Genomic DNA, 26,667 nt, shown 5'->3' with positions numbered 1-26,667 from the left:
GTTTTTGTAAAAAAGCATGTACTACTTAACATTTATTACTTTGATAGTTGCTGCTGTTACAGGAAAACAACAGCGTGGTGTTGCCATTAGATAAATCAGACATCACAAATAAGTTAACACCAGCATCTTCATGAACAATTATTTTCAGTAAAAGCGAAGTTAACATATTAGATACAGTGTTAGTACATAGTAGGCACCAAAGAAATATTAGTTGGAAAAAATGATTGGTTAGACTTGTTTAAAACTCATTATGATAATTTTTTTCTACTCCACTGTCAATTCATGTCATTGCCAATGAAAAATTTATTTTAGAGAGTTTGAAGAGTTTAAAATATCTGAGAACTTGTATTCTTAAACACATTGTTCTGTGCTGTTTGGTGCTGATTTTTTTCTTTTTATTTTAGAACCTGAGAAATTAGTACATCATATTCTCCAAGACATATACAAAACCAAGAAGAAGAAGACTCGGGTTATTCTACGAATGTTACCCATCTCAGGCACATGCAAGGCTTTCTTAGAAGATATGAAAAAATATGCAGAAACATTTTTAGAACCTTGGTTTAAAGCTCCAAACAAAGGGACATTTCAGATTGTATACAAATCTCGAAATAACAGTCACATGAATAGAGAAGAAGTTATCAAAGAACTGGCAGGTATGTTTCTCTTAGTGATTTTGCATAGGTGTGCCACAGTAAATACTTGTTTTTAAGACTTAAGTCTTATGTTTTTGAGTGTAGAAGGAGTATATTAAAATGTCCTTAAATAATATCAAGCTTGTTTTCAATATGTTAGTTATGAGATTTTTTTGGTAGTTAGGTACTAAAGTCTTTTCCAAATCAATATTGAATTTTCTTTGGGGAAAAAAAGTGCTCTTATTAAGTATCTCAGGATTGTATTTATTTATTGAAAGCGTTCAGAGAACTTGATTGAAGTCCATGTAGAAGAGTGGACTAGTATATATACATTGTTTTAACAAGTTCTAAATAGGAGAAGAGAAAGATTATTTTTGTTTCCCTTAAGCTTAATGGTATCTCAGCCTGTTTTCCTGTTACTTTTGTTGCAGGGATAGTGGGCAGCCTCAATTCAGAAAATAAAGTGGATCTTACCAATCCACAGTACACAGTCGTAGTAGAAATCATTAAAGCTGTCTGTTGTCTGAGTGTTGTGAAAGATTACACGTTATTCAGAAAATACAACCTCCAAGAGGTGGTGAAGAGTGCTAAGGACTCATCACAGCTTAACCCAAAGCAGGCAACACAAGCAGGAAATGCGAAAGAAGCTACATTGGAATCTGGAGACAAAGCAAATCAAAATGACCCAGCAGAAGGAAAAAATAACCAGCAGGTGGTACCAGAGAATAGTGAGTTGAAGCCGACAGAACCAGTATCTGAGATACAGGTGATCAATGAGGGGGCAGCTAAACCTGAACTTACAAGTCAAGTCGCAGAAGGATCTGAGTCAAATGAAAATGATCTCTCATAGGAAAAAAAACCATTTGGTGTTGGAGGTAGGTTTCTCAACTGTGGTTCTGTGAGATGATGGTGGGATTCCATATAAAATTGTGACTAAAAATACTGTTTTTGAATTTGTCTGCTGCATAATGCTGTACTCACAGTAGTGAACAATAATTGAGCAGCCCTGTTAACAGTTCTGTTAGAAACCTTATAGCCCCATTTGGCAGTGTGCAGTAGGCCCATGTGCATCTGGCTGAGCTAGGGGAAGCTGTGGATAAATTGGTGAACCCTACTGCACGGAGCAGAGGGTGGTGGGAGGATGATGTTGGCCTCACCCTCATGATTACCTTCCCCACCTGCCCCTTCTGCACTGCCAACTGACCTGTGGGAGCAAAAAGCTATGTGAAATAGAATCTCAGAGGTAAATTTTCATTCTCAGGAAGGAATTTTTATGTATTGCAGCTCAGCTGTCCCCTGCCACTTTGTTGTTTGTAAACATCGCAAAGACATGGGTCATATAGGTTAGAAGTGAATTGTTTTGTGACGCTTTTGTTCTTTCTGTGATTTTCTTGTTTAGTTTTTAGGCCCATTTTTATATTTTATTAACATTTGTTTGTTACAAACAGATCTGACGGTCCAGTGCTTCAGTTTTTGAAGGCAAGGTGTGAGATAGAAGAGTACGGTTCTAGACATAGAATTACAGACATTTCTGATGAGGTTGGTGATGAATTAGTCTTCTGAGTTACTACAGCATACTAATGCAACAAGGGACTCAAATTCCTTACAATGAAAGCTGTGCCTCAGTGGTTTTAATATGGACTCAGAATCCAGACTGTCCCATTCCATTGTACATCTTCATGGAATGCAACTTACAAACCTAACATTTGCTCCAGCAATTAGAACTATAAATCATAGCCATTTGATAAATAAAGATGTTGATTATTTTAATGGTTTTGGAATTCCAGATAGCAAAGCTTTTGTTGAAAAAAATCACATCCAGTGAAAAGATTTTAGGAAGCAAATTATTTAGTAGCAGAACTTCTTCCAGAAAAGAAAAATTCACATAGTTGGTAAGAATCTAATAGTGCCAACGTTAAAATGCTAGGTCTAGAGCAGTACAAGAAATTGAAGAGACTATGCTCTCAATGTAATAAATTGACTTTTGTCACATGATGCTAAAGAGATTTTCTGTAAGCAGCAGCTTCTCTATCAGGGTTGACGAGTTAACAGATTTCATGAATGTTTGTCATGCTATAACATCTGTAAGATTTGTAAATGAGGAAATTCAAGGACAGTTTTTTGGCTGCTAGAGCCTCCCCAAACAATGGTCAATATAAATTTAATAGGTCTTTGTGTGAAAACCAACGGTCTGTTATCTGTACTCCTGGTGCCCCATCAGTGGCTGGCTCCATGACAGCTTTTGCCTCATTTTAATGAGAGAAAATCCTGACGTTGACGTGACAGCACACTGCTTTCTTCACAGAGAAGTGCTGAAATAAACTTGGAGATGAAATGAAGTTCTGAATAATGCTGCAAAAGTGGTGAACTTAATTAAAGATTCATGTACGTGAGAATGTTAAAAAAACAAATAACTAAAACCTGAACAAAGAGCACATAAATCTCCTACATGAAGAAATTCAGTTACTTAGCAGAGGAGGAGTCCTCCACAGCATGTTTGAGTTGAAAGGTGAATGGTCAGAGCACTTAAAAGAAAATACTAGGCCAGATTTTGCTGAATGCTTTGAGGATGACAGAAACTGGTCTGTTTAGCAGACATTTTTCAATGCATGAACAGTTTCTGTAAGGACCTGGAGAAATTTTTTTGTTTTTCTTAAAGTGACAAGAGTGTTAGATGAAAAGAAACTGACTCTTTGGAATAATTCTATTGGCAAAGGCACTCTTGAAGTGTTTCCTTAGCCACTTGGGTTTGAGAACGAAGAAAGCAACAAGTCTCAAGCCTTGTTTAAACTCTCCTTAAAGAACTGCAAAACCAAATTAAATAGCATTTCCCTTCCTTTTCCCAACACTGGTGTGTGACCAGGTTTGGAACCCTTTCTCAGAATCTCAGCCTGAGATTTTGTCTTTGAGAGAAGAGAACTCTGAGAGTTGTAATCTGACAGTTCTGTGAAACTGAAGTCTGACATGTCTGGATTTCTGTGAAACAAAGAGTATCCTTCAGTTTAGCGCTCACACTCACATACATAACTTGAAAGTTTTTTCAGGGTTCCTCCAGGGTAAAACTACTGAAAAAAGCTGGAAGAGACAGACACCAAAGACGGCTGCAAAATAAGATGTCCAGATTGAGAATACTAAGAGGTTGTGAAATTAGCTTCTGGAGTTGGATTTATTCTTAAATTTTAAAAAGTTTGGAAGTATTACAAGTGTTAAGTCTTCCTGCACCAACGGCTATATTTGTTTAATGGCTAGTGAACATGGAAATACAATTTTATACTCCTAGCTAGTGGTCCTGCCTGGTAAACCAGACTAGAAGGATTTGGAAGGGGCACAGAGACTAGAAAGGGCCTTGCTAGTGCAGATGAGGCTGGAACTCCCTTATATATCTTTAGATATTTAGAATGTTAACCTTTTTTTTTTTTAAATTGAAGTACAGTCAGCTATAATGTGTCAGCTTCTTGTGTACAGCACAGTGTCCCAGTCATGCGTATACATACCTGTATAGAATGTTAAATCTTAATAGGTTAAAGGCATGTTGAAAGGATGATAAAAGCATTGTTAAGTATCATCAGGGGAGCATGGATGATTGGATTTTGGTGCCTTCATCAGATTTTTTCCAAGACAAAGATACTTTTATTTTGATAGTTCAAGACTCTGGGACTCTGGGAGGAAAATTGGCTATATGCTTACAGAACATACAGCTCTGTGGAACTGGGTTCCTTTTGTTTTGTGGAAGCTGCTACTCAGCAGAAAGATTTTGATTTAGTAGTTTGTTTTTAATCCCTTTTTGTATTTTATTTTTGTATTTTATTTGTATTTGGTAAGACCTAAGTGGGACAAAAGCTTTTCCCCAAACGTAAAGTAGTACTGTGTTCCGTTGGAATCTGAATTCACTCACTGAAAGATTTGTTTGCAGTTTTACCGACTGTTTATTTTCACTAACATTTGAGCATGTTATTTTGTAAATGATGAGATTCCAGGATGGAAATTGAGTGCTTTTTGTCCTTTCAATTTTTATTTAAAAAAAATTCTGTCAGTTAAAAAAAAAAAACAGAAACTCCACTTCAGTGTTGCAGTTTAGTAAACTTGTTTTGCTCTACGGAGGAAAGCATGTGAAACTTGATATTTTAAAACATGTTTCTCTAAAGTTAAACATGATTTCTAAATGTTATTTTTACTTGTATTGTGCTTTTGGTATGGCCACATATTCAGCTTGTTTTTCATAGCTCCTAATGTTTTCAGAAAAATTAAAATAAATTTGTTCCCTAAAGATTGGTGTTCTCTACTTTCTTTTTTTCTACTTCTTTCCTTTCTGCTTCTTGGCAAATCTCTTCCTTTATACTTATAAAGGTATATCATAAAATATGTTTTTATGCCAAATTATGTATCAAAAGTTGTGTACCTTGTCCAAAAAAGTAAAGCCCCCCCCAAATTTATTAATTACTTTTGAATAACTAAAAACTCTTAACTAATTCAAGTGATAGATATTTTACAGTGAGTTTGCTTCAAAATGAGCTATGATAATACAGTACTTAATTAAATTCGCTTACTGGCTTTTGAATTCTTTACATTCCTCATTTTAACATTAATATTCTAATCCACCTTAAAGAATTAGAGTATAAAGATGTTAAGCAGAAGAAATTTTGTCTTGAACATTTCTCTTAGAACAGTTCTACTCTTTATTTTGAATTAATCAGGTACAAGATAAATTCACTGTCCATTTGTGCTTTTCTAATTAATCATTTGACCTCTGCTATTTTAAACACTACAAGTCATAAAATCATTGACTTTGTTGGTTTGGTCATCATAACAATTTTCACCCCAAATATTTTTAGATTTTTACTTGTTTTTTGGCTAAGTACAAAACAAAAACTCAATTGAGTTTTTTTTAACCAGGAAAACTTAAGCATTTTAAGAGAGTAGTCACTGAATTATAAGGAAGCAAGGACTAAAAGAAAGCAGCCTTTTAAATTTAAAGAAAGCCAGAAGACTAAGGCCACAATTTTCTTGTCAGGCTATGTTCGACCCCATTCACGATCTCTTAAAACGTTGCGTTTGATTTTTCCAGTGATTGTCTTTGGGAGTTCTTGAACAAATTCCACCTAATTAATAGAAAAACATGTTATGAGACACTTGATTCCATTTGATTATCCCAATTATCAGTATAATCAGGAGAGAGCTTAAAACTCTGGTATTGAGTTTCAGTGTCTGGGGGGGTGTCTTAACTGAGACCCATTGAATTTCTTGGTCACCAGAAACTGTTCCACTTGTAAAGATGACAATGGAGCTACATCATACTGGTTTTCAGTGCAAATCCACCTGTATGCTTTGACAGAAGAATAATCCCTTTATTCTATTGCTTTCCCTTTATTTTATTTTTCAGACCAGACCTAGGTCTCTTCTGCCCCAGGGAAATAGAGGCCACAAACAAATGCAAAGAGAAACATCAAGTTAATTCTTGGCTTTTGACCTTTTATGAGCTGAGGCGTGGAGGTTCTGAGGGGGATTTTTTTAGAGATAATTTTGAGTATGTACAATTTTCTTTCCCTTTATGTCCTGACTTGAGAATAAAATACTCTTTCCTCTCTGAGTGTGACTACTGTATTTTAAAATGTCTTCAAACAACATTTCTGAAAAGCAATGTCACTGAGTTAGTGAACTGAATGGAGAAAATGTACCTAATTCTTGGGTTGAAATTAGCTACCTTTTGTCTGAAATGATGCCGAACGTAATGGAATTCACATGTAGAGGATCAGTTAATGTTAATAGGATTTCAGGACTAGAAGGAAATTGGAGTGCCAACTCTGTCTTTTATATAGAATTATTCTTAAATCCCTCCTTTGAAGAAGAAGCTTTCAGGAAAGACTACACAGTTTCTTTGGATAATATCTTCTTTCTGAGCTTTAAATATGGTCTCTTGATACTTAAAGACACATGCTTTGACTTTATAAGGGTACTAAGATAGCTAAGTCAGGTGCTGTCTTTAAAAACAATTTGCCACCATTTTTCCCCCTTATATGAAATAGGATCCTTAGTATTTACTCAGTATTGCACAGTTGGCCAAAGCTTCTAGTTCATCAAGCATTTGTAGTGTCCTAATATAAAGTATTTTAAAGCAAAATTCTTAGGGCTAAGCAAGTTGAAACAGGTGTCTTCTTATACAATGAGTTACTATGAAGTCAAAGCTAATAAAATCGATACACTTAACTAGTTTTGGACAATTATTTGGTAACACACACTTAACTTTTGGGCATAATACTTGCCTTTCTTGGATATTTGTAAGGTGCAGTTGATTTTTTCACATGATCCTGAAGTTCAAGAGTTAATTTCTCCAGATTGGCTGATTTAAAGGGTGCAGATAAGACAACAAAAGCTTTCACTACCTGCAGGAGAAACACCCGTTTATACTGATACATTTGTTTTTCAGATACATCAAGAGTTTGGAGCCAATGCTGAACACAGGTACTTATTTGCTAATAGCAGCTTGAGTGAAGAATGCAAATGCCAGAGATCGCCTACAAACAAAGCTTGGATACAACTATACAGTGAGGTTTTGAGATCTAATTCTGATGTTCAGCTGAAATCAGTTCTATGGAGAGAGAGAATATGGCAACAGGAGAAAAATATTTTGGAGAATGGAATCCATTGAGCACAGAGGTGATACAGGAGGTATGAGGAGGGGACCCGTAGTGTCATACACAGAGGGTCACTTATGTGAGCCGGGGGTATGGAAAGAAACATGGGGAGATGCCAAGAGATAAACTATTTTTGAAGTTTTGCTACTTACTGTGTCTGTAGGAAACTTCCATGAGGAAAGGAAATTTCTCCCTTCCATATTATATGATTTCCTCCTAGAACTAAGGCTACTGTTGTCATTCCCTGAGTTCCCTTTCATTGCGTCCTAATTAGGCTTCAGGGACTTGTTTGGGAACCTGGTCACAGTCTCTTATTTGCACTGTTTCTGTCAGAAAATGTCTGAATTCCACAACAATCATACATACAGTAAAATCTGCTTTTGTTTATGCTGTATCTGGGCCTCCCTGATTTGCCTGTGGAGGGTTACCCTAACCTCTCTGGTGGGGTTGACACTAATTCCTACCTCTGATGACTGGCATATGATCCAGGGATGTGGGAGGACGCTGATAGACAGCATCTGGCCAGTCCGCTTATACCATTCCTGGGACCATGTTGGTCAGATATGTGACCTAAGATAACAAATGCAGCCTTGGGAGTTGCTTGAAACTTTTGAAGCTGCCTTCTTCCCTCGGTTTATTAAGCTGTGTACATCTGGAGTTAGTTGCCATCAAGTAGGAAGCACCTGCCCAAACAGAGCCAAGATAAGGAGCACCAGAGTCAAGAAATGGAGAGAGACTAAATTTTGCTAACGTCACATCATCTCAGGAACCCGTGGGTGTGTGAGCCAATAGATGCCTTTTTTTTTTTTTTCCTTTTAATTTAAGTCAGTTTGAGTTGAAGTTCTGTCACTTGCTACCAAAAGAATCCTAAAACTTTCCCTTTTTGGAAACAACTCATTTGTAAAGTGGATTGCCAGTATATGTTTTTGCCACATGTGTGTCTCATAATGAGAATTACATGACTACTCTTGGTTCACTCTTTAGACTGGTCAGATGGACAGAACGTAAAAATATGAGATTGCTACTTTAATTAGTGGCATTCACTCTACCTCTCCTCTGATTGGATCTGGACTGCTGACAACAGCTGATTCAACAACTGCCGGGTGCTCAATTAGTGCACTCTCCACCTCAAACGGCCCGATCCGGTACCTAGAAGAGGAAGAGAAGCCTTTGATCACTACACACCAAGTAGGAGATCTCCCCTGGCAAACTGGTATTTTCTAAAAGCGGCAAAATGTACAAACCCAGAGGATATGATGACATCATCAGCTCTGCCAACAAACCAGAAATAACCATCATTGTCCATCACACCTCTGTCTCCAGTGACATAAAAATTCCCTCTTATGGTGGCAGCAGTTTTCTCTGGATTGTCCTACGAATCAAAGGTGACACTGGGGATTAATCTGGTCAGAATAAAAAAATGGGGTATGGCACCCATGAAATGACTAGTACATTGCACATTCTATTTCTAGAAGAAATTAAAATTTTAAAAAGGTAGTTCTTAGTATAGAACACAAAAGATCCAGGCATATAATAAAAAGTAAACCTCTCTTCTACCTCTAGCACCATGTGTCTACCTCCTCCCACCCCTCTCTCACCAAAGCCTGTCAAGTTGTCCTTTTGTGAGGATGCCCACTGCAACTGGTTTCTCACCCTTAGAATTTAATCTTGCAAAAACCCTTAGGAGAGAGAGGATGTTCTTTGCATTTTACAGCTGATGAAATAGACTTGGATTTTGTGACTTGCCCAAAGTTACATAGCAAAACATGGTGGATATGAAATTTGGACCCAAGTCTGTATGACTCCCTACACCGCCTTTTTTTTTTTTATTAAAATGTGAATAGCATGTTCTACGTTCTTGTACCACATATTCAGAGAAGAAACAGAAGGGCCGTGTAGATGTTAGTCTGAGGGCAATTTCCCCTTCTTTTCCAGGTGGTAGGATGTTGCCATTTTCATCTATAATCTAGAATGAAAGAAACAGTTTAGGTACCTCAGATTTTCTTTTCACAAAATGAAAATGGGTTATAAATAGTTGTGTAATGAACAGAAGAAAACAGAAGATATTCTCTCTTCTTATTGAAACAGTTAGGTATTACTCACCTGGACATCATAGGGAAGTACTCCTTTCCCCATCGAGCCTGGTTTAATTTCTTGTCCTTTCTGATTGGCACAAATTATTCCCTATTGAGAGGACATATTTTATATAAATATGTAAAATTTCACTTTCTGTAGCTATACCATGACAATGAAACCCAAGACCCAGTTTTGCCTGATACTGATTTTCTCAGTATCCAAGCTTGTGTTCCAAAGTATATGGCGGTTCTCAAACTTGAGTGTGCATCAGAATCCTCTGGAGTATTGTTAAAACAGATTGCTGGGTCCCCTTCCAGAGTTTCTCATTTAGAAGGTCGGGGAGGAGGGCAGGGGTATGAGAATTTCTTTTATTTCTACCAAATTCCTGTATGCTGCTGATACTGCTGGTTTGAGGACCACACTTTGAAAACCACTCCTTTTGACTAAGACTAACCACTTTCCATTAAGTGCACCTTGGAATAAACTCCCCATTGGGGATCTCTGGGGTCCTTCCCAGAGCATTGGAAAGATGAGCCACTCAATTCTGAACCTCTTCAATCCCTAACATCTCTGAGATTTATCCTGTGTAGGGTGGAGGCAGGAAGACCAAAGAGTAATCATAATTCTCCTTCAGTCAAGCCCAATTGGGCAATTCAGAAGTTCTGGGGAACACCATTACAATTTTAGAGCATCACGGGGGCACCTCAGGGGCTCAGCTGACAGTTCTGGGGTTGAAAGTCTCCAAATATGCTAAACTTAAACTTTGCCCATTAAACATACCACTTCTGTCTGTCCGTAGCCCTCGTACAGTTCCAGACCAGTTTGTACCTTCCACTGTTCTAGCACCTCTGGGTTGAGTGGCTCCCCTCCTGTCAAGCAATGCCGCAGCTTCTTGAATTTATATCTGGAGAGAGAGTTGCATGGGGTTTTGGGGGAGAGAAATATGAGTGGCTTTCATTGCCAGATAATTAGAACATAAGTAACAAGCAAAGAGCTAGGAGAGTCAAGTCTTAGGCAAGTTCATTCAGTGAATATATGTTGAGCCCCTACTACCTTGCAGACGTTGTTCTAGGCACAGCGGGTATGTTATGATTAAAACAAAGATTCTTGAAGGAGTTTATATTTTAGCAGGTTATTCACGAAGGGAAAAGGCGGGAGAAAATGCTAATAATGATATTCACTTATGAGCCAAGTGATAGGAGAGCTAATGTTAATTGAACATTTATTATGCTGCAAGGGCTTTCAGAGCACTCTTATAATCCTCACAGCCCCTATTTCTAGATGAGGACATTGAGGCTGAGGAAAGTTAAAGAACGTGCCCACGGCCTCCCAAATAATAAAGAACTGAGTTAAATAATCTGTACTCCGCACTTACCACTTGTCAGGTTTCTCACTCACCACACATGCTGCTGGCATTAGATTATTACCACAACTCCATGAGGTGGCTCTTAATGATCTCTTATGGATGGAGTTAAAGGAGGTCTAGCAAGGTCCCTTTGAGTGTCTGAAGTCCACTATTTGACTTTGGAGCTTGAGCTTTTAACCACTGATCTTACTACTCAGCTGCCCAGCAGGACTCAGGTGAGAAAGCTTGGAACAGCCCAAAACGGGTGGGAGGGTTTGGTAGAACATGAATTGCGCCCATTCAAAATAGAATAGGCTTTGAATTACTCTTGAAATGTGAGCAAGATCTTTACATTCTGAGGGCCACAAAGGAGCTGATGCTGATTAGGAAAAGAGAAGATTCATATCTGCTTTATTCTGTCTCTCATAGCAATCTCCCTCCTAGATGTCCACACCTTGGTCGGAGGGGACAAAGGATGAGTGAGCCTATCCTATTTTGTTTGTTTTGTTTAGGCTTTGAAGCATCCAGGTTTGGGGGAGAAGGGGATGAATGTGGTGGCTTAAATTGTTTCTCTTCCCTTCTCTCTCTCCTTATGTATTTAATTCGTATTAGTTAAATAAATATACTTGGCAATTTCACTGAATGTTCGGGTGATTTGGCTAAGTTGAATATAAGCTTAAAGTCATAAGACTTCATTAACTTCAAGGCAGTATAAATGCAGTTGTGGGGTTTTTTTTAGAGGGTGGTGGTGGGTGTGCTGGGATTCTAGAGCTCTGGTTGTCTCTGGAAAAATGTTCAGTTGCCCCTGAGGCTTTCCCAGTGATTCTTGAACTAAGGGTGGGGCAGGGGTGATTTTGCCTCCTAGGAGAATTTAGGCAATGTCTGGAGACATTTTTGATCATCACCACAGATGGAGAGGGAGGTGCTACAGCCATCTAGCAGGTGGAGGCCAGATAGAATGCTGCTCAGTGTGCTACAGTGCACAGGACAGCACTCCATGATGTAGTATTATTTGGTCCAAGATGTCTACCGTGGTGAGACTGAGAAACTCTGGGCTGTCTTGCACCGACAAGGGGAGACCTGTGATGCTGGATTATAATTTGTGTTTGTGGTTCAAATGGTGATTTCTGCCCAAGTACCTCTTAAGGTCTTTCTGCACAAGCATCCGGTACACAGTGGGAGCGCTGCACAGGGTCGTGACGGGGTAAGTGGTAAGCGTCTGGTTGATGGAGAAAGAAACAGATGTCAGAAGTGGCTAATCAAAGGCCACGACTGGAGCTGATGTCTACAACCTCTTATTCCACTAACCTGTGCTCATTTCATGGTCACTCAATAAGGAAGCAAATATTTATCCCTTGTCACTAGCGACTATGTTGGAAATTTCCAGTTATTGGAAAGAATGTGTATATGTAACAACAGACATACACATCAAATTCAGCAAAAAGTGAATTGAGAACAATCCCAAAGTATAAACTGATTTATTCTCCCTCTGGGATTCAAATCATCTTCCATGGTAGACTCTTGAAACTCCCTGCCCATATATTCACGTACAGTAATGACATCAATCCTTTTGAGTGGACTGATTAAATGCATAAGTAAGGGATGCATTTTCAGGCCTTTTATTAATTGTTTAAGATCTGCTGGACTTATTGTACTTCCAGCTCCTTAAAATCAAATAATGACTTAGTCATCTTAAATCTAGAGAAATGCTAATGTTTACAGATCTTCTTTCTGAAGAGGTTCTACTATGCCACTTAATGTATTGACAATTTGTATTAAATTTATTTGGGAGAAGGCTCTCAAGACATCTAGGCTATCTGGATTGTCATAGATGAAGAATAACTTTTGCTCTGTAGATGAGCATTTCTGTTATGTGTTCCTTCTTCCCTAGATTCCAACTTTCTTAATAAATGTATTGTATATAATTAAGAATAGTATAAATCCATAAAGCTTTTTATAACACTGAAAATACCTTTGTAAAATAAGAATATTCTTAAACATTCTTATTTAATGTTTTATTAAATAAACTATATGAATATATATCAAAGATATGTAAAATATTCTTATTTAAATATTATGAAATATTTAATTTTTATAAAAAATATTTTATTTTAATATCTATTTATTCTCATTTTAATAGTCATTTAATATATTAAGTAAGAATACTAATAGCTATATAATTAGATATGATATGATATTATATTAATTTAATACATTATTAAATATTCCTATTTAGGTATTATAAAACATTTAATACTTTATAAAAAAAAGAATATTCTTATTTTACAAATGTTAGTTTTGAAACTTCAAAGTTAACTTATCTACTTCAGGTCACTTTGTAAATCTGATAAAGAGATCCCAGTTCTTACGTTACTTTACATTTCTGTTACGACCCTCAAACCATCTCATCAAATCAGTTAGCAAAATAACAGGATGAGCGTAACTTTTATTTACACATAGGTGTGGTATTTATTTAAAAATATGTATTTTGTTAAAATTGATTGAATATTTATGGCTGAAAATAATTGGCCTGAATCACATTTTTCTAACGGCTGAAGAAATTGGAGCCATCTGATATCTCAGCCTAGCTGTTGCTGGCTGAAAAGGATGGGCATGCCTGATTTCAAGAAGAATTAGCATTACAATTAGTTCTGAGAATTAGCAAAGTGAGAAGCACAGATTGAGGGAAGAAGGAAAGCATCTGCACTGGGAGAAAGGTGATACCACCTTCGCCCTTCTCTGCACAGGAGTTCCGATTTATCAGCTTATTGTCTTTGTTTCACTTAATCAGAAACCAAAGATTTGTTTAGACTTGAGACTTCTAATCTGTTATTTAGAACCAGAGTTTTAAGCAGACGCAGATTTAGTGATGCTAGCAAATCCTGAACAATTTGAAGCACAAAGAGTGGACTTTATGCCTAAGACTGTTGTGGGTGTTTCTTCTTCACTATGTTAAATACAGTCAAAAGCCAAGTTCCTGGAGACTTAGCTTCTGAAAAAGGAATGAATTTCATAAGTCTAAGAAGCCCTGTATTCTGAGGAATCATTTCTCTGTGGTTTTGGGGAAGGCAAGAGAGGGACCTAATGATATATGTAATTAAAAGTGGTGACTTACATCTAGGAAGGTGTCAGCGTCAAACTGAGCCATCCGATGCACAAAGACACAGGCTCCCTGAAGCCAGGTGGAAAATACACTGCCGATGGCAGCCTTGATCCAGCCAGTGTCAGACATATTCCATATGACGTCTGAGGACTTCAGATCTAGCCAGTACCTGAGTGATATGGAGAAGCAGTTTTTCAGAATCTTGGGTGGTCTGAGAGTCAAGTGGGAGGCTGGGTTTGGCATGATTTTCTGAGTTTGTCCATTGACATGACAAACATTTAGTGAGCAAATATTAAATGATAAGCACTGTTCAACAGCGGCGAACAAGATAGACCAGTTCTCTGCCCTTATTTCAGGGAGATACATAGTGCATGAGCATACAAAAAAATGCATATATAAATAAATATCATAATTTCAAATAGTGATGAGTGCTGTGAGGAAAAGAAAATAATGTGATAGTTTTAGGATATCTAGGAAGGCCTTTCTGAGTTGGTAAATTTACTTGGCAAAAAGGAGGAGCCAGACTTGCTGTTGTGGGAACTGAATCAAGGTCAGTCCCTAAGTTCTTGCTTGGTCGGTTGGTTAGATGGTGCCATTTACTGAGCCGAGTTTGGGTAAGGGACATTAAGAGTTTTGTTTTGTAGATGTTTTGTTGGAGATATCTAACAGCCATCCAAGTAGAGGGGCCAGCGAGGCAACTAGATGCACATGTTGGCAGCTCAGGGGAGAATTTAGCAAAAACAGTGTGTTCCTCCCTACCTTCCACAGAGGGTGTACCCAATTCCGAGGCTGCTCTGAGAGTGCTGGGCCATCTTGGGCGAGCCTGTGGTCCCACTGGTGAAATAAATGGCCATTGGTTCTCGACTTCCTGTCTCCACACAGCTGTGCTCTGCAGGGGCGGTTCTGCAAAATATGGACTCCAAGATGGTGGCTGAATGTAGCAGACCAGTTTAGCTCTGCTACTTCTTCCCTCTTGGTACCAGAAGATAGTTAATGGAACAGAATCCAGTCCAAAGCATCCCTGAGAGATTTCTCAAGAAATCTTAGAGGAATTTTGCAGATCATTGCTAAGATTGAACAATTCATAGCACTCTCTCTCTTATTTTTATTTTTTTACGCTAATGCTGTTTATTTTTCTATATAGCTGACTGAAACCCTTTGGTAATTGTTTTTTTCTCTCTCTCTCTTATTTTAAAGTTCCACCTCCCTGTAGGCCAAATAGACAGCCAAGATAACTTTCAATGTCAATAAAAACAAAAAATTTTTATTTATTTAAACATTTTCCCCTAAGTGCCTTTTTAAAATCTATGAATTTTTAAAAATCACTATTGAATCTTTTAAGTTGTTAATAAGGAGTTTTTATGACTTAAAGGAAGATCTTTTGGTATTTGTATCAAACTTATTAGTACTTTTTATTCAATATCTTCAATATTACTGGCAGACACAGTTGCTTACCAAATAGCATCCCATTCTTCTTCCTTGAACTGATAATACTCTGTTCTGGTATCAGGCAGTCATGTGCTTCAGGGGAGTCTTTCCTAAATACCTCCAAGGGGTGAATCTTGACTAGTTTAAGCCCATCATGGTAATTTCTTCCCTTACCAGCTACTGGGTTAGGAATGAGAACGTGATGCGGTTATGTGAGAGATTTAAGGGCTTTATGGAACGTTTTCTTGTTCTGAAAAGAGTCACGAAGGAGGAATACTGCCTTCTCACGTCCCACCCATCTTGTTTTCTGGCCTTTGGATGTTGTTGTGAAAGTGCATGATGTCTGGAACTATCCTTAGCCATGTTGGGACCACAAGGGAGATTATCATCCTCACTGAGGATGGCATGGCTGAATCTGGGCCCATTGCCAACTTTAGGAAACCTCTGATTGAATCATCTCTCATCCCACTCTACCTCTATGCTTCTGATTTGTGATGTAATAAAATCATTTATATTGTTTAAGCCATGTTTATTTGGGTCTTCTATAGCTGAAGCCAAGAGCGTTTTAACTGATAATAATATCTGTGTAAGACTGTCTGCGTAGACAGCCCCAACCGATTCCTTCCATCCCCGTACAAGCATGCCACTCCCTCCTTGAGGGGTGGAGACTGTGTCCTCTCTCTTTGAATATGGGCTGGCCTGAAGACTTGCTTTCACCAACAGAATCTGGCAGAAGTTCTGCGGCTTCTCAGCATAAGCCTCAAGAGAGTTTTCAGGTTTATTGGAGATGCAACCATCATATAAAAATGTTCATACTGTCCTGCTAGAGAGAGAGCGCCCATGTGGGACAAGTGAGCTGTTTAGCTAACGGCCAATACCAAAGTCTCAAACTTGTTACCAAACCCGCTTGGATCCTCCAGCTCCAGTCAAGCTGATGGAGAGACAAACTGCCTCTCCTGGCATGAACTTTTAACCTACAGAACCATGAGCAAGTGAAATGACTGTTGTTTACACCACTAAGTTTTGGGTTGGTTTGTTACTCAGTATTGGATAACTGGTAAAGCACCTAAGAATTTTTGAGACTCATGTATCACATTTTTAACATCCCAGGTTGAAGGAATCAGGGTTGAGGAGACCATTTTAAATTCATCTTGATGAGGAGTGAATAAGACAGTCATTGAACCTGTAAAACAGTGAGGCTTAACTATATAAACACATACTATACTATAAAACATAGTTTCATGAAATATTAATTTCTTGGTAACTTGCCTCCTCCTCCCCCTACCAAATAAAAAGAGATCGTTCAATTGTATTGATTTTTTTCAGTATAAATATAGGGAGAAGTTGGTATGTGTTGGGCTGGAGAAAGGGGGATTTCTTCACAGCATCTAATACAAACAAACAGATGAAAAACCCAACTCTTATATTTGAATGCTTCTCAATGTAGTATGGAAACATTTTCTATAAGGCTTTTCATTTTTTCCTTTTACTTAACAAGAAGACATTACAGTCTGTGAGTGACAAGATTTTAAAGCAGCGTTTCTTCCATAGTCTGACTTATCTCTCTCTCTTTGGATACCTGAGTTACGTCTTTTTTGGATTTTTTTTTTTTTTTCCCTTTGGTGTGTGGCCTTCCGTCAATCCCCTTCACCAGAGACAAGAGTTAGAACCTCATCCTCTCTCCCCTAGATTAGCCAGCAAGATGGTCTCTCTGATTCCGGTTTAGGTCTTCTCAAATTTATTTTTTATATAGTTGCCAGAAAAATCTACTTAAAACCCCAAACTGACCTTGACACGTCCCTCTTAAAACTTGTCATTGGCTTCCCTTATTTATAGGGTCAAGTTAAAGATTTAGTATGTGTGTCAGATTATCATATGGGAGGCCATCATCTGGCGTCTGCTTGCTCCTCTGCCCTCCACTCAACCTCGTATTTTCCTCTCTAGACACCCAGAACTGTTCGCTTGTCCATACCCTGCACACCTTAGGAATTTTTTGCTCCCATATTTTTGTTCATGCTGTTCTTCTGCCTGGAACACTGTTTCAGTCCCCTTAAGACCAGAAACCAGGGTTCTAGACCTTCAGGAAAGGGTCCTTTTCATTAGAATAGGAAAAAAGAAACATCAGTCTGACCCATAATTTTCACATTTTCCCCATCCCATTATAAATATTCTGGAACGTATTCACAGGCTTCTATCCTTGGAAGGCAGAAGGAAGGTGAGAGGCCTTAAAATGAACTACTAGGAGACTGACACTAACCAAGCAAAATTAGCCCTCGTTACTGCTATGCGTGGTTTTCTGAGAGACTGGCCAGCTATTGGCAATGACAGCTCTTATCCTTAGGTTTTAGAGAAAGAACCCATGGCCTATTTTGAGTTGTGATCCTCCAAAGCTTGTTTGTTTGAAGTGGGGACTCCCCTTATCTTGAAAAATACCCCCCAAATGTAGAAATTTGGATTTGAAATTCACGCGAGTTCAAAGTCCTTTGCTTTTTGTGAATTTTGTGGCAACTTTAAGTTTCCTGGGGACTCAGCAGAACATTGCAGAGTTGTTCAGGACAGGGGTCTTAGAAGTGGGGGTGCCTGCTGCCCAGGGGACATGCGGGACAACTGGGATGGAGAAGAAAATAGAAGAACTTCAAACTATATGTATTTTTTAATTCATTCGTTAAAATGTTTATTTTTGATATGTGAACGATGCACTAAAGTACATGTATATAAGGTATAAATAAATCTACACGTATCAGGGGAATGTGTTAAAAAATATTTTACTGAGTTATGTGCATTTTCATTCTGGATACCACTACCTTAGGGAATCACTGCACTGCTGAATGACTTTATTAACTTGAGGATAATAATAGTAATGATAATTATTGTACTATTTATGGAGTGATTAGTCTGTGTCAGGCATGTGCTCAGCACTTCACATGCTTCATCACATTTGATTCTTCTACAACCCCATGAGGTAGTTACTACCCTAATCCCCATTTTATGGAAAAGATACAGAGTTTCAGAGATGTTACTAGACTTATTCAAAGTTACACAGTTTATAAAAGACACAAGCAGGATTCACTGGCACAGCCCTGGAGAGAATTTTGGGATTGACCAATAGGATTTGGTTTACATTAATTAGTAAGATAAAATTTCATTCCAACAAAGGAAACTGCATTTATTAAGGGGTTTATGTCTTCTTTCTATAAACTTCTCTGGAAGAATTTTTTAAAAACAACATGAGTGTTTAAACATTTCTTTGAAGGACAATACCATAACAACATTTGACTTCTTTTTTTTTTTAAAAAAATAGTTTAGGAAGGACTTTCTCACATATTAGTTTATTTTACCCTCAAAACAACACTTGAGATATGTGCTGCATAATTATCCCCATTTTACATATAAGGAACACTGAGGTTAAGTGATCTGTTTTGTTTATTCATTCATCAGTTAGTATTTGTTAAGCCCCAACTAAATGGTAGGAACTGGGGATAGACTGATCAATCAGACAGACAGATAGTGCCTCTGCCTTCTTGGAGCTTACAGTTTGGGAAAGGGGTTGGCAAAATTTTTTCTTTAAAGGACCAGAGAGTAAATATCTTAGGCTTTGTAGGTCATAGGTTCTCTGCTACAACGACTCAGTTCTACTCTTGTAAGATGAGAGCGGCCATAGACAATATGTAAAAAAAAATGGGTGTGGCTGTGTTCCAATAAAACTTTATTTATAAAAAGGAACGCCCAGCCAGAATTGGCCCATGGGCCCTAATTTGCCAACCTGTACTGTAGAGGAGAAAAATAGATGGCAAATAAAGGAATAAATGAATGGATATGATATTTGGATACTGATGTACTATGAAGAAAACAATAGGATGACACGATAGAGAGGCTTTGAACTCTACTCTTAATAGGGCGGTCAGGGACAGCCTCGCCGAGGAAAAACGTTCAAGCTGAAATCTGACAGGAAGGAGTCAACTGTGAAAAGGCCTGAGGAAGAGCATTCCAAGTGGAAGACATAGCAGGTGCAAAGGCCCTGAGGTGGGCCATGTTTGAGGAATAAAACGGAGGCCAGAGTTAGGCAAAGGCCTTGCCGGGCAGTATACTAATCTCAGTCCACAGAAGGAAGCAGGGAAATGGAAGCAGAGCTACATCCCCTTTCTCTGTCCTTAAAAACCTTTTATTAGTTGATTTTTTTCTAGGAAGGAGCCTAGATCAACCCACAGTATGCTGAGTCCTTGGAGGCAAGGAGACTCTGAGATGTAGTTGTGATTGGTGTTACCGCTGGTACTGCAGATGACGTAGGGCAAAATACTCACTGAAGTAACTCTTGGAAGCTGTGCCACCCACTCCTGTTGTGTGGGGACACCAGGAGTTTGGTCTTCAAGTCTGGACACTCTGACATGATGGACTCCACTGCCGGGATCACCTCCTCACTGGCCACAATGCACTTGGCCTTGGACGCTCGCAGCCGATAGAGGATGTCTTTTGCTGTCAGCTGGGTTGTTCCCGGCATGAAGACAAGCCCTGGGAAATGAGAGGGCCCTGAGCTGAACAGAACTGTTGAGCATTAAGTAAAACCATGGACTGTGGAAACTTGGGCTTTGTGCCTGGGTGGGGAGGAGCTTCAGAAATGAGCCTTCAGCTTCCCTTGCCTTGGTCCCAGGGATGTCTCAAAGGATGCTGTTCATCCTTAGAGCACTGGCTTCAGACTCTGACAGTCTCTGGCTCTAATTCTGTAAGTCCCAATTCCATAGCTTTCTAGCTGTGTGACTCTGGGCAAGCTTCTTAACCTCTCTGAACCTCAGTTTCCTCTCTTCCAAAATGAACATCACAATAATATTTACCTCTTACAGTAGTTATTATTATTATTGCATCAGGATTGCTTCTAATTTCAACTCTTATTTTTCTGTCCTTTGAAATCATAGCTTCAGTCTGAACGAACAATTCAGAAAAATCTCAACTTTGTCTCTGTTTCTGCAAGATTTAGAAATGTTAAATATTAGCACTGACCTGTTCTCATACAAGCCACGATTATGAGCCACCATTCTGGGATTCTGGGCAGGATCACGGCCACTCTGTCTCCTCTCTCTAAGCCACAGGGCTTGGTGAGCACATTGGCAGCCTTTCGGGACAAGGAGCCCAATTCTCCAAAGCTCCACTTCACCTCGTCCTCTTTGCCGTTCACCCACCACAGGGCTGGGCTGGCCGGTCTCTCTCCTGTCTGGGCATGCATGAGCACATGGGGAAGAGAGGAGACGTGACTATGAGTGGTCACCAAATAGACAAGACATTTGTCATGACTTCCCAGTAACAGCACCCCAGTTTGCCCTTGTGGGGACTGCTGCTCTCCGCTTGAACACAGCCTTGGTGAGACATACCCTGAGGGTGCTCATCCTTCCCTGATCAGCCAAGTTGGGCCAATCACACCTTCTCTCCCTGATTTTGAGTTTTCTGAGAAGAAGCAAAAGATGGAAAATGATTGGAGCAAAACCTTTCCGTGGGCTCTTGGTACCTATGCCTCCGTCCTGGTTCCTGTCCACGCTAAGCCTCCAGCTTTCAACCCAATTTTGCAAGTGATCCCATAACCTTCCAATAAATTTCTTTCTTGTGTAGGATAGATTCTGTTCTATCCCCAAACCCTGATGGATGTGAGCGAGGTGATTAGGTAGGTTTGCTGACCCCGGCTGATTATCAACAAGGAGAAGAAAGTGCCAGGCTATTAAAAATCGGGATGTTTCTCTTATCCCACCGCTGATTACTTGGTTCCCAGGACATGGCTGTATCACAGGATGTTTTATGTTCCATTAAGGTTGTTCAGCGGCTGCCTTAATCCCAAGGACATAACCCAGTACCTCTTGCTTTGCCTCTTTCCCACCGAGGTTTCTGTTCAAGGGCTGAGCTCCTCAGGAGGAAAGAACCCATAACAAGAAGGTGACTGGCTTTCCCACCACTGAAATAAAGATGATGATGGCAGAGGCCTCCAGTAAAAGACCTCACGGCCCAATGAGGGGGCGGGAGTGTAGGGCTGTTTCATCCGGCAACCTGGTTGGCAGCTCCCCTCTCAAGCGTTCTCCTTTTCCCTGTCTCTCTTCCTTTTGAGCAGTAAAGCAGTTTTTTACTTTGTTTCTCTGCCTCTGCTGAGAATCCCTTCTTAGCCAACAAGCATGGACCCACGCTTTTGCTGGACTTCCTACTTCCGGCATCTCTTTATCCGCTAACAGATGTACTGGCCAGGAACTTATCTTCTTTCACCCGAAAGGCTGAAGTATAGGTTTTATAGTTAACAAAGAACAAGTTGGAGGGTGTTTGGGGGAGGAGCATCAACTTGATTTATTTCTAGAGGAAGCTGATACAAAGTGAGTCATGTGTCCTGCGAAAACTCTGCTTTATGTATTACCTGGGAGGGGGGGAATTTACTCCCCCTTTCTTCCTCTATCTGGAATGTTCTTTTTACCTTCCTTGGTTGGAAAATATTTCAAAGCCCAATTTCCATTTCCCTTCCTCTGTGAAACCTTTCTTAGCTCCCCCTTCTCTGCAATGTCTCTGTGTCCCTGCAGCATTGTGCTCACATCTGAGGCGACTCCGTCATATGCACAGTACGACAGATGCATCCCTGTCCTACGGACGAAAGCTCTGTAAGATCAAGAGCTGGTTCATTTACCTCTGGAACTGGTGACCTTGGATGGCTTCTAAAAGGTTAAGTTCCTTATCTGCAACCTCCCAGGGTGGAGATGGGGATTTGATGAAATAGTATATAGGTTAGTATTTCTCAATCTTTAGTCATTTGAGTATCACCATTTTGCCAGATCTGTCTACACCTGTACTATCGTTCTTTGTATTTTTCTTCACATCAACTCACTTTTACCTGTGTGCATTTACTTAAGAAGATTAAAATGCATTTAATTACCACCGTAATGGGAAAATCAGTACCCTTTGCTAATAATGGGTTCCTGAAAAATAAATATCTATACTGAAAACACAATATGTTCTTAAATTTCGTCTAGAGATTTTCAACTTCAATTTGCTCCTTCTGTTCAAAAGAGAGTTTAGCAAGTGTAAGGGAGCTGTTAAAGATAATGGATTTAAAGGAAGACTTTCCCCTCTATTTAGTAGAAAGCATTGATTTGACATTATTTAATACTTTGGATATCTAGTATATTTTCTGAAGCACCAATAGGTAAAGTGTTTAGCTCAGTGCCTGGCAGGGGGTGGCAGTCAGTAAGCAGGGACCTTGATCTGGGGCTGCACTAAACACTTTGTAAGGCTTATCATGTTATTCTTCTCAACCTCTGTTTCTCTCCAATTGCTCCAACAATGACTATTCATAAAACCAAAGCTCAAATGACTGCTTTTTGGTAAGCCAGTGACCAGCCCAAACAAATGATTCAAGAGCAGAGAGCTGCTATGTGCAACTTGGAGAAAACAAAGGGAAAGAGGCAAAACTGTGTGAGTGACTATGATGAGGGGGACAGAGGAGGTTCCAGAGAAAGACAGCCCTTCGTAGTTAAGGATCAAAGATCTTCCCTGGGGAGAGACAAGGGCAACTGGAAAACAAACAAAGGAAACCAAGAGGGATGAAAAAATCAAATTAAAAGTGGATCACAGAACAAGGAAATAGAAGGCTGAGAGATAGGTGGACACCAAGCATTTGAGGGAAGCCCATCATGTACCTTCTCTTTTCGGGACCACTGGTCCAGCACATCCCCAGCAAAGTTAAAGTTCTTAGGCAGTGATCTCTCACAGCGATTTATGGCTTCAAAGTCATCCAGAGTTAGAGGCACCCAAAGCTGGTGATCTCTGTGAAAGCACCGGCCAGATGGCTTGGTGAGCCAGATGAGTCTGAACATCTGGGAGTGGAAAAAAGTCTTCATGATTCCCGAAGAGCTTTGTCAGCGTATGTGGATGTGGAAGTACTGCCGACTGTGGGGAAAGATGGGCGGGGAGTGTTAGCCTCTCCCGGTACTCTGTGGTGTGACTGGGAAGTGTACTGGTAGCTGTGTGCCCCCAGGAAGCTGCGGAACACCTGAGAAACACCCCATCCTTCTTCATCACTGAGCCAGTTAGCCACTGGCCATTCTCATTGCCACCAGACTCTCCCTCGACATTCTGTCCGTGACCAGGTTAGTCTTAAAAACACAACAACCCGCAACTATAGAGTCAAGCTCCCATCTTCTGTCCCTACCTTTGCCCCAACCAAACCATGGTTGAAAAGAACACTTGCTCTCTGGATTGACATTCAAGGCCTCCATCTGTCTGCCTCTTACTCTAACCATACCTGCTAACGATTCTACTTGAATTTCCTCTTCCACTAAAAGCAGCCCACTCACTTTTCATGAATGTCCATTCCCACCACTAAGATTTGGTCTGTCATTCCTCTTGCTTCTGCCCACCCCATCTTCCTCTCTCCTGCAGGTCTTCATTATAACTGGTTAGAAACCTTGATTTAAATCCTGGCTCAGCCGTTTTCTGACTGTAAGCTTTGGGAGAATTACTTATCTTTCCTGTACCTCAATTTTCTCATATGTAAGATGGGGGAAAATGCAGTACCTCTCTCCTCGGGTTATTATGAAGATTTAATAAGATAATGTGTATAAAATGCCTACCATGTAATAAGTGCCTTCAGAATGTTAACGAATGCTATTGTCAAGATTAAGATTGTTTTCATTAGTACCATTGCAGCATAGTTCCATGAAACAGTCTTACAGTATGAATCCGGAGACCTGCACTTGACTCTCAACTCTTTCAAAACTAGCTTTATGACGATGGTAAAGTAACCTCCCCTTTCTGGACTGCCATCTGCATTCTAACATTTTTTTTTTCTAATTCTGTGATTTATGTCTTCCTTTGAATTTCATAACATGCACGATATTACTCATGCAACAGCTGCCTACCTTGTGTTATTAACGCTATTGTTTTTAACATACGTGCTCTGTCTCCCTAACCTACCAAGGTGGCGTGGGTAGAGGCTGTGTACTGCATCCTTGGCACTTAACACGTCTCATAGAGCTGTCTTCAATAGCAGAAGCCAACGTTTATTAAGTGCTTGCTGTAACCAGGCACTCTGCATTCCTGATGTCATTTATTATCCACGACAAGCTTGTGAGGATGGTGTTATTATTATCTCCATTTTACATATGGGGAAACTGAGGCCCATATCGACTTGAGTAAATTGCTGAAAGTCATCCATCTCGTGGTGGCAGAGGCAAGCTTGGACCCTGTAGATCTGACTTCGGAGCCCGCCCGCTTCCTCTCTCTGCTCTTCAGTTTCCTTCGTGATGCCGTCTTCAGTAAAGGTTTCTCATTGATGGCCTTGTTGGCGCCCTCACCCTTTAGCCCTTCAGTCCTACTTAGTCGCCTTGCATGGAGTGGAGAAATCTGCCGGTGCAAAGAATCTGTAACTGCCTGGGTCTGCAGCACAGTGACAACACACGCACACTAAACAAAGGGTGTAGAGTGCACCAAACCCTCCTTGCTGTTCAAAGTGACGTCTAGAAAAGTGAGAGGCCCACTTGGTGCAAATGCAAATTTACTGTAACCCAGGAAGAGCTATTTTTGGCAATATCATTGGTATAAAGTTTTTATTATGTCCAGGTGGAAAGAAGACCGAGCATGCCTTTCTTTGGCAAATTTCTGGAAGGGTGCTGGAGATATCAAGAGTAACGAAGAGGAGGCGAGGGGGAGGAGAGGAGGCAATAATTTAGCATTCATGATTTAGCATTCTGCTGAAAGCGAGAACTCATCCTCCTAAACACACCATGCACACACGCGCATGCACACGTGCAGGTTCACATGCACATACACTACCCATATACACATTCACGCACCTGCCGACCACACGCTAACTTGCATCCACACTTGTCTTTCTGGATGGCCTTTGTCAAGCTGCTAACTTCTCCAAGCCTCGTTTCATCTTGAGCAATGAGAGTAATGATAATATCCTCTACTTTGGCTACTTGTGGGGTTTAAGTGAGTGCCTTAGTGCAGTGCCTGGTATATGACTAGGACACAATAAATGCTGCACATTAAAAATCAGACCTCAGAACTGTTTATGGCAGATGGTTTTAGTTGCTTGACATACAAAAATCTCTTGGAAAGTATTGGATTGGAGCCACCAACATCTTACTTCTGCCTCTTTTAATGCCCTGTCACTGTGCTCCAGGCTCTTGGGGCTGAAATGTGCTCCTATCAGTCTGAAGCATTCTAGCCTTCACTTACATCTGTATTTTGAACTTTCTTGATCCCAGTTTAATGATGAATTAAAAAGACTCTTCAGATATGGGATACCTGGAATATTCTTGCTTCCTAGAAAGAACAGTGCAGGAAATATAGTGGATAGTGGTAATGTAAATTTCCTCTCCATCTTCTCCAAATCGAAAAATGATTTTTTTTTCATGAATCGTTCTTAATTTCCATATCTCCATGGAAGAATTTACATATCTTACTAAATCATCGAATTAACATATCAACAAATCTAAAGCTATATCATAAACAGATCTGATCTGAATATATGCTTCAGCATTTCCTGTGTTATGGGCATAGACAGAGTGAAATAGGTCTTGCATATGCAAACATGATTGTTAGTGACCACGAAGCTCTGAAGAGCTGCCATTCTGCCCTGAAGAGACCTATTTCCTGACTTAGGATTCTGTGGGAAGTTAATATGATTCCAGGATCAAAGCTAAGGGTTACTGATTATTTTGGGTCAAGACGTTATCTCTCTAGAAATCTGTGTATAAATACGCTTAACAAAAGATCTCTAGAAGGTATCTGTAAAAGGGAGAGTTCAACTAGGTGATTTCTGAAGTCTTAGTTATTTCCAGTGTGTTAGGGGAAGCTTGAACAGCAGTGTGCGCTAAGCACTGCATTAAGTATTTCCCAGCAATATCTTGTTTAATTCTCTCAACAGCCCTTGGAGGCAGGCATTTCATTTTACATATAAGATGACTGAGGCACGAGGTGGTGAGCAATTTACCAAAGGCCATTCATCTAGTAAGTAGCACAAATTCCAACCTGCACTTGTCTCCAAAGCCAATGAAAAAAAAATACTATCACACATTTTTGCTATATTTCTACCAACTTTCCTAAAGTAGGAGAACTGTCCATTTTCCCGTCAAAGAGACATTTATCTCCAGGGTCTGCGGTTATACTGTTAAGGCAAGACAATGTGACTCTTCTCTTACCGCTTTCTATAGATTTAAATATACTTTCACAAGTTCTCATTTACTAAAGTCACTTCCTTGTTACCACATGCATTTTTTTTTTCCTTACCAGAAAATGGTGTTATTGCTCCAGAAGGGCCTTCAGCTCTTTCACAAAGACTCAGCTCTGTATCTGCCAGAAAATTGCTTCCTTCCTTCTTTTCTTTTGGTGGCGTCTATGCCATCGTAACCCTGAGTCTCTAGTGTGCAATTGGGAGGATCCCAGTCTGCTGGGAAGAGAGCTGTTGTTTCTCTGGACAACCTGTGG

General features: G+C 39.7%; 2 protein-coding genes across 6 annotated transcripts in view; one reads left to right on the top strand and one right to left on the bottom strand.

Annotated features, from left to right (window-relative positions):
• The window catches only part of THUMPD1 (THUMP domain containing 1), a 13,758-nt gene extending 2,430 nt beyond the window's left edge, over positions 1 to 11,328 (top strand). The window contains exons 3-6 of one of the 5 annotated variants that reach the window (XR_004130732.2): positions 405 to 653; positions 1,064 to 1,507; positions 7,057 to 7,091; positions 8,249 to 11,328. Coding sequence is in view for 2 of the 5 variants with exons in the window: in XM_031433094.2 (XP_031288954.1) it covers positions 405 to 653; positions 1,064 to 1,482 (668 nt within the window). In the remaining 3 variants the exon portion in view is untranslated. Of the gene's footprint in view, positions 1 to 404; positions 654 to 1,063; positions 1,508 to 2,080; positions 4,900 to 6,012; positions 6,157 to 7,056 lie in introns of those variants that run through there. The other 4 variants (XR_004130730.2, XR_004130731.2, XM_031433094.2 and 1 more) reach the window with 4 other exon arrangements.
• ACSM4 (acyl-CoA synthetase medium chain family member 4) lies at positions 5,529 to 26,667 on the bottom strand. The gene is made up of 14 exons (XM_010982615.3): positions 26,470 to 26,667; positions 22,872 to 23,121; positions 20,212 to 20,422; positions 19,518 to 19,725; positions 14,548 to 14,691; positions 13,801 to 13,957; positions 11,825 to 11,904; positions 10,121 to 10,244; positions 9,368 to 9,448; positions 9,129 to 9,230; positions 8,509 to 8,636; positions 8,314 to 8,413; positions 6,893 to 7,012; positions 5,529 to 5,731 (listed from the first exon to the last, which is right to left on the bottom strand). The coding sequence occupies exons 2-14, from the start codon at positions 23,070 to 23,072 to the stop codon at positions 5,645 to 5,647; spliced, it is 1,743 nt and encodes a 580-aa protein (XP_010980917.3). The 5' UTR covers positions 23,073 to 23,121; positions 26,470 to 26,667; the 3' UTR covers positions 5,529 to 5,644.

This window comes from Camelus dromedarius, chromosome 24, assembly GCF_036321535.1.
Source record: "Camelus dromedarius isolate mCamDro1 chromosome 24, mCamDro1.pat, whole genome shotgun sequence".
NCBI classification, from domain to species: Eukaryota; Metazoa; Chordata; class Mammalia; order Artiodactyla; family Camelidae; genus Camelus; species Camelus dromedarius.
The sequence above is the reverse complement of the archived record's forward strand: the minus strand, read 5'-3'. Positions and strand labels throughout refer to the sequence as shown.

Excerpts from the sequence above, each read along its gene's own strand:
- ACSM4 (XM_010982615.3), bottom strand. The coding sequence starts at position 23,072 with ATGAAGACTTTTTTCCACTCCCAGATGTTCAGACTCATCTGGCTCACC. Across the intron at positions 13,958-14,547 it reads GGGTACACCCTCTGTGGAAG|GTACTGGCTAGATCTGAAGT; the intron begins GTAGGGAGGAAC and ends CATATCACTCAG. Across the intron at positions 5,732-6,892 it reads CTTACAAATATCCAAGAAAG|GTGGAATTTGTTCAAGAACT; the intron begins GCAAGTATTATG and ends TCTATTAATTAG.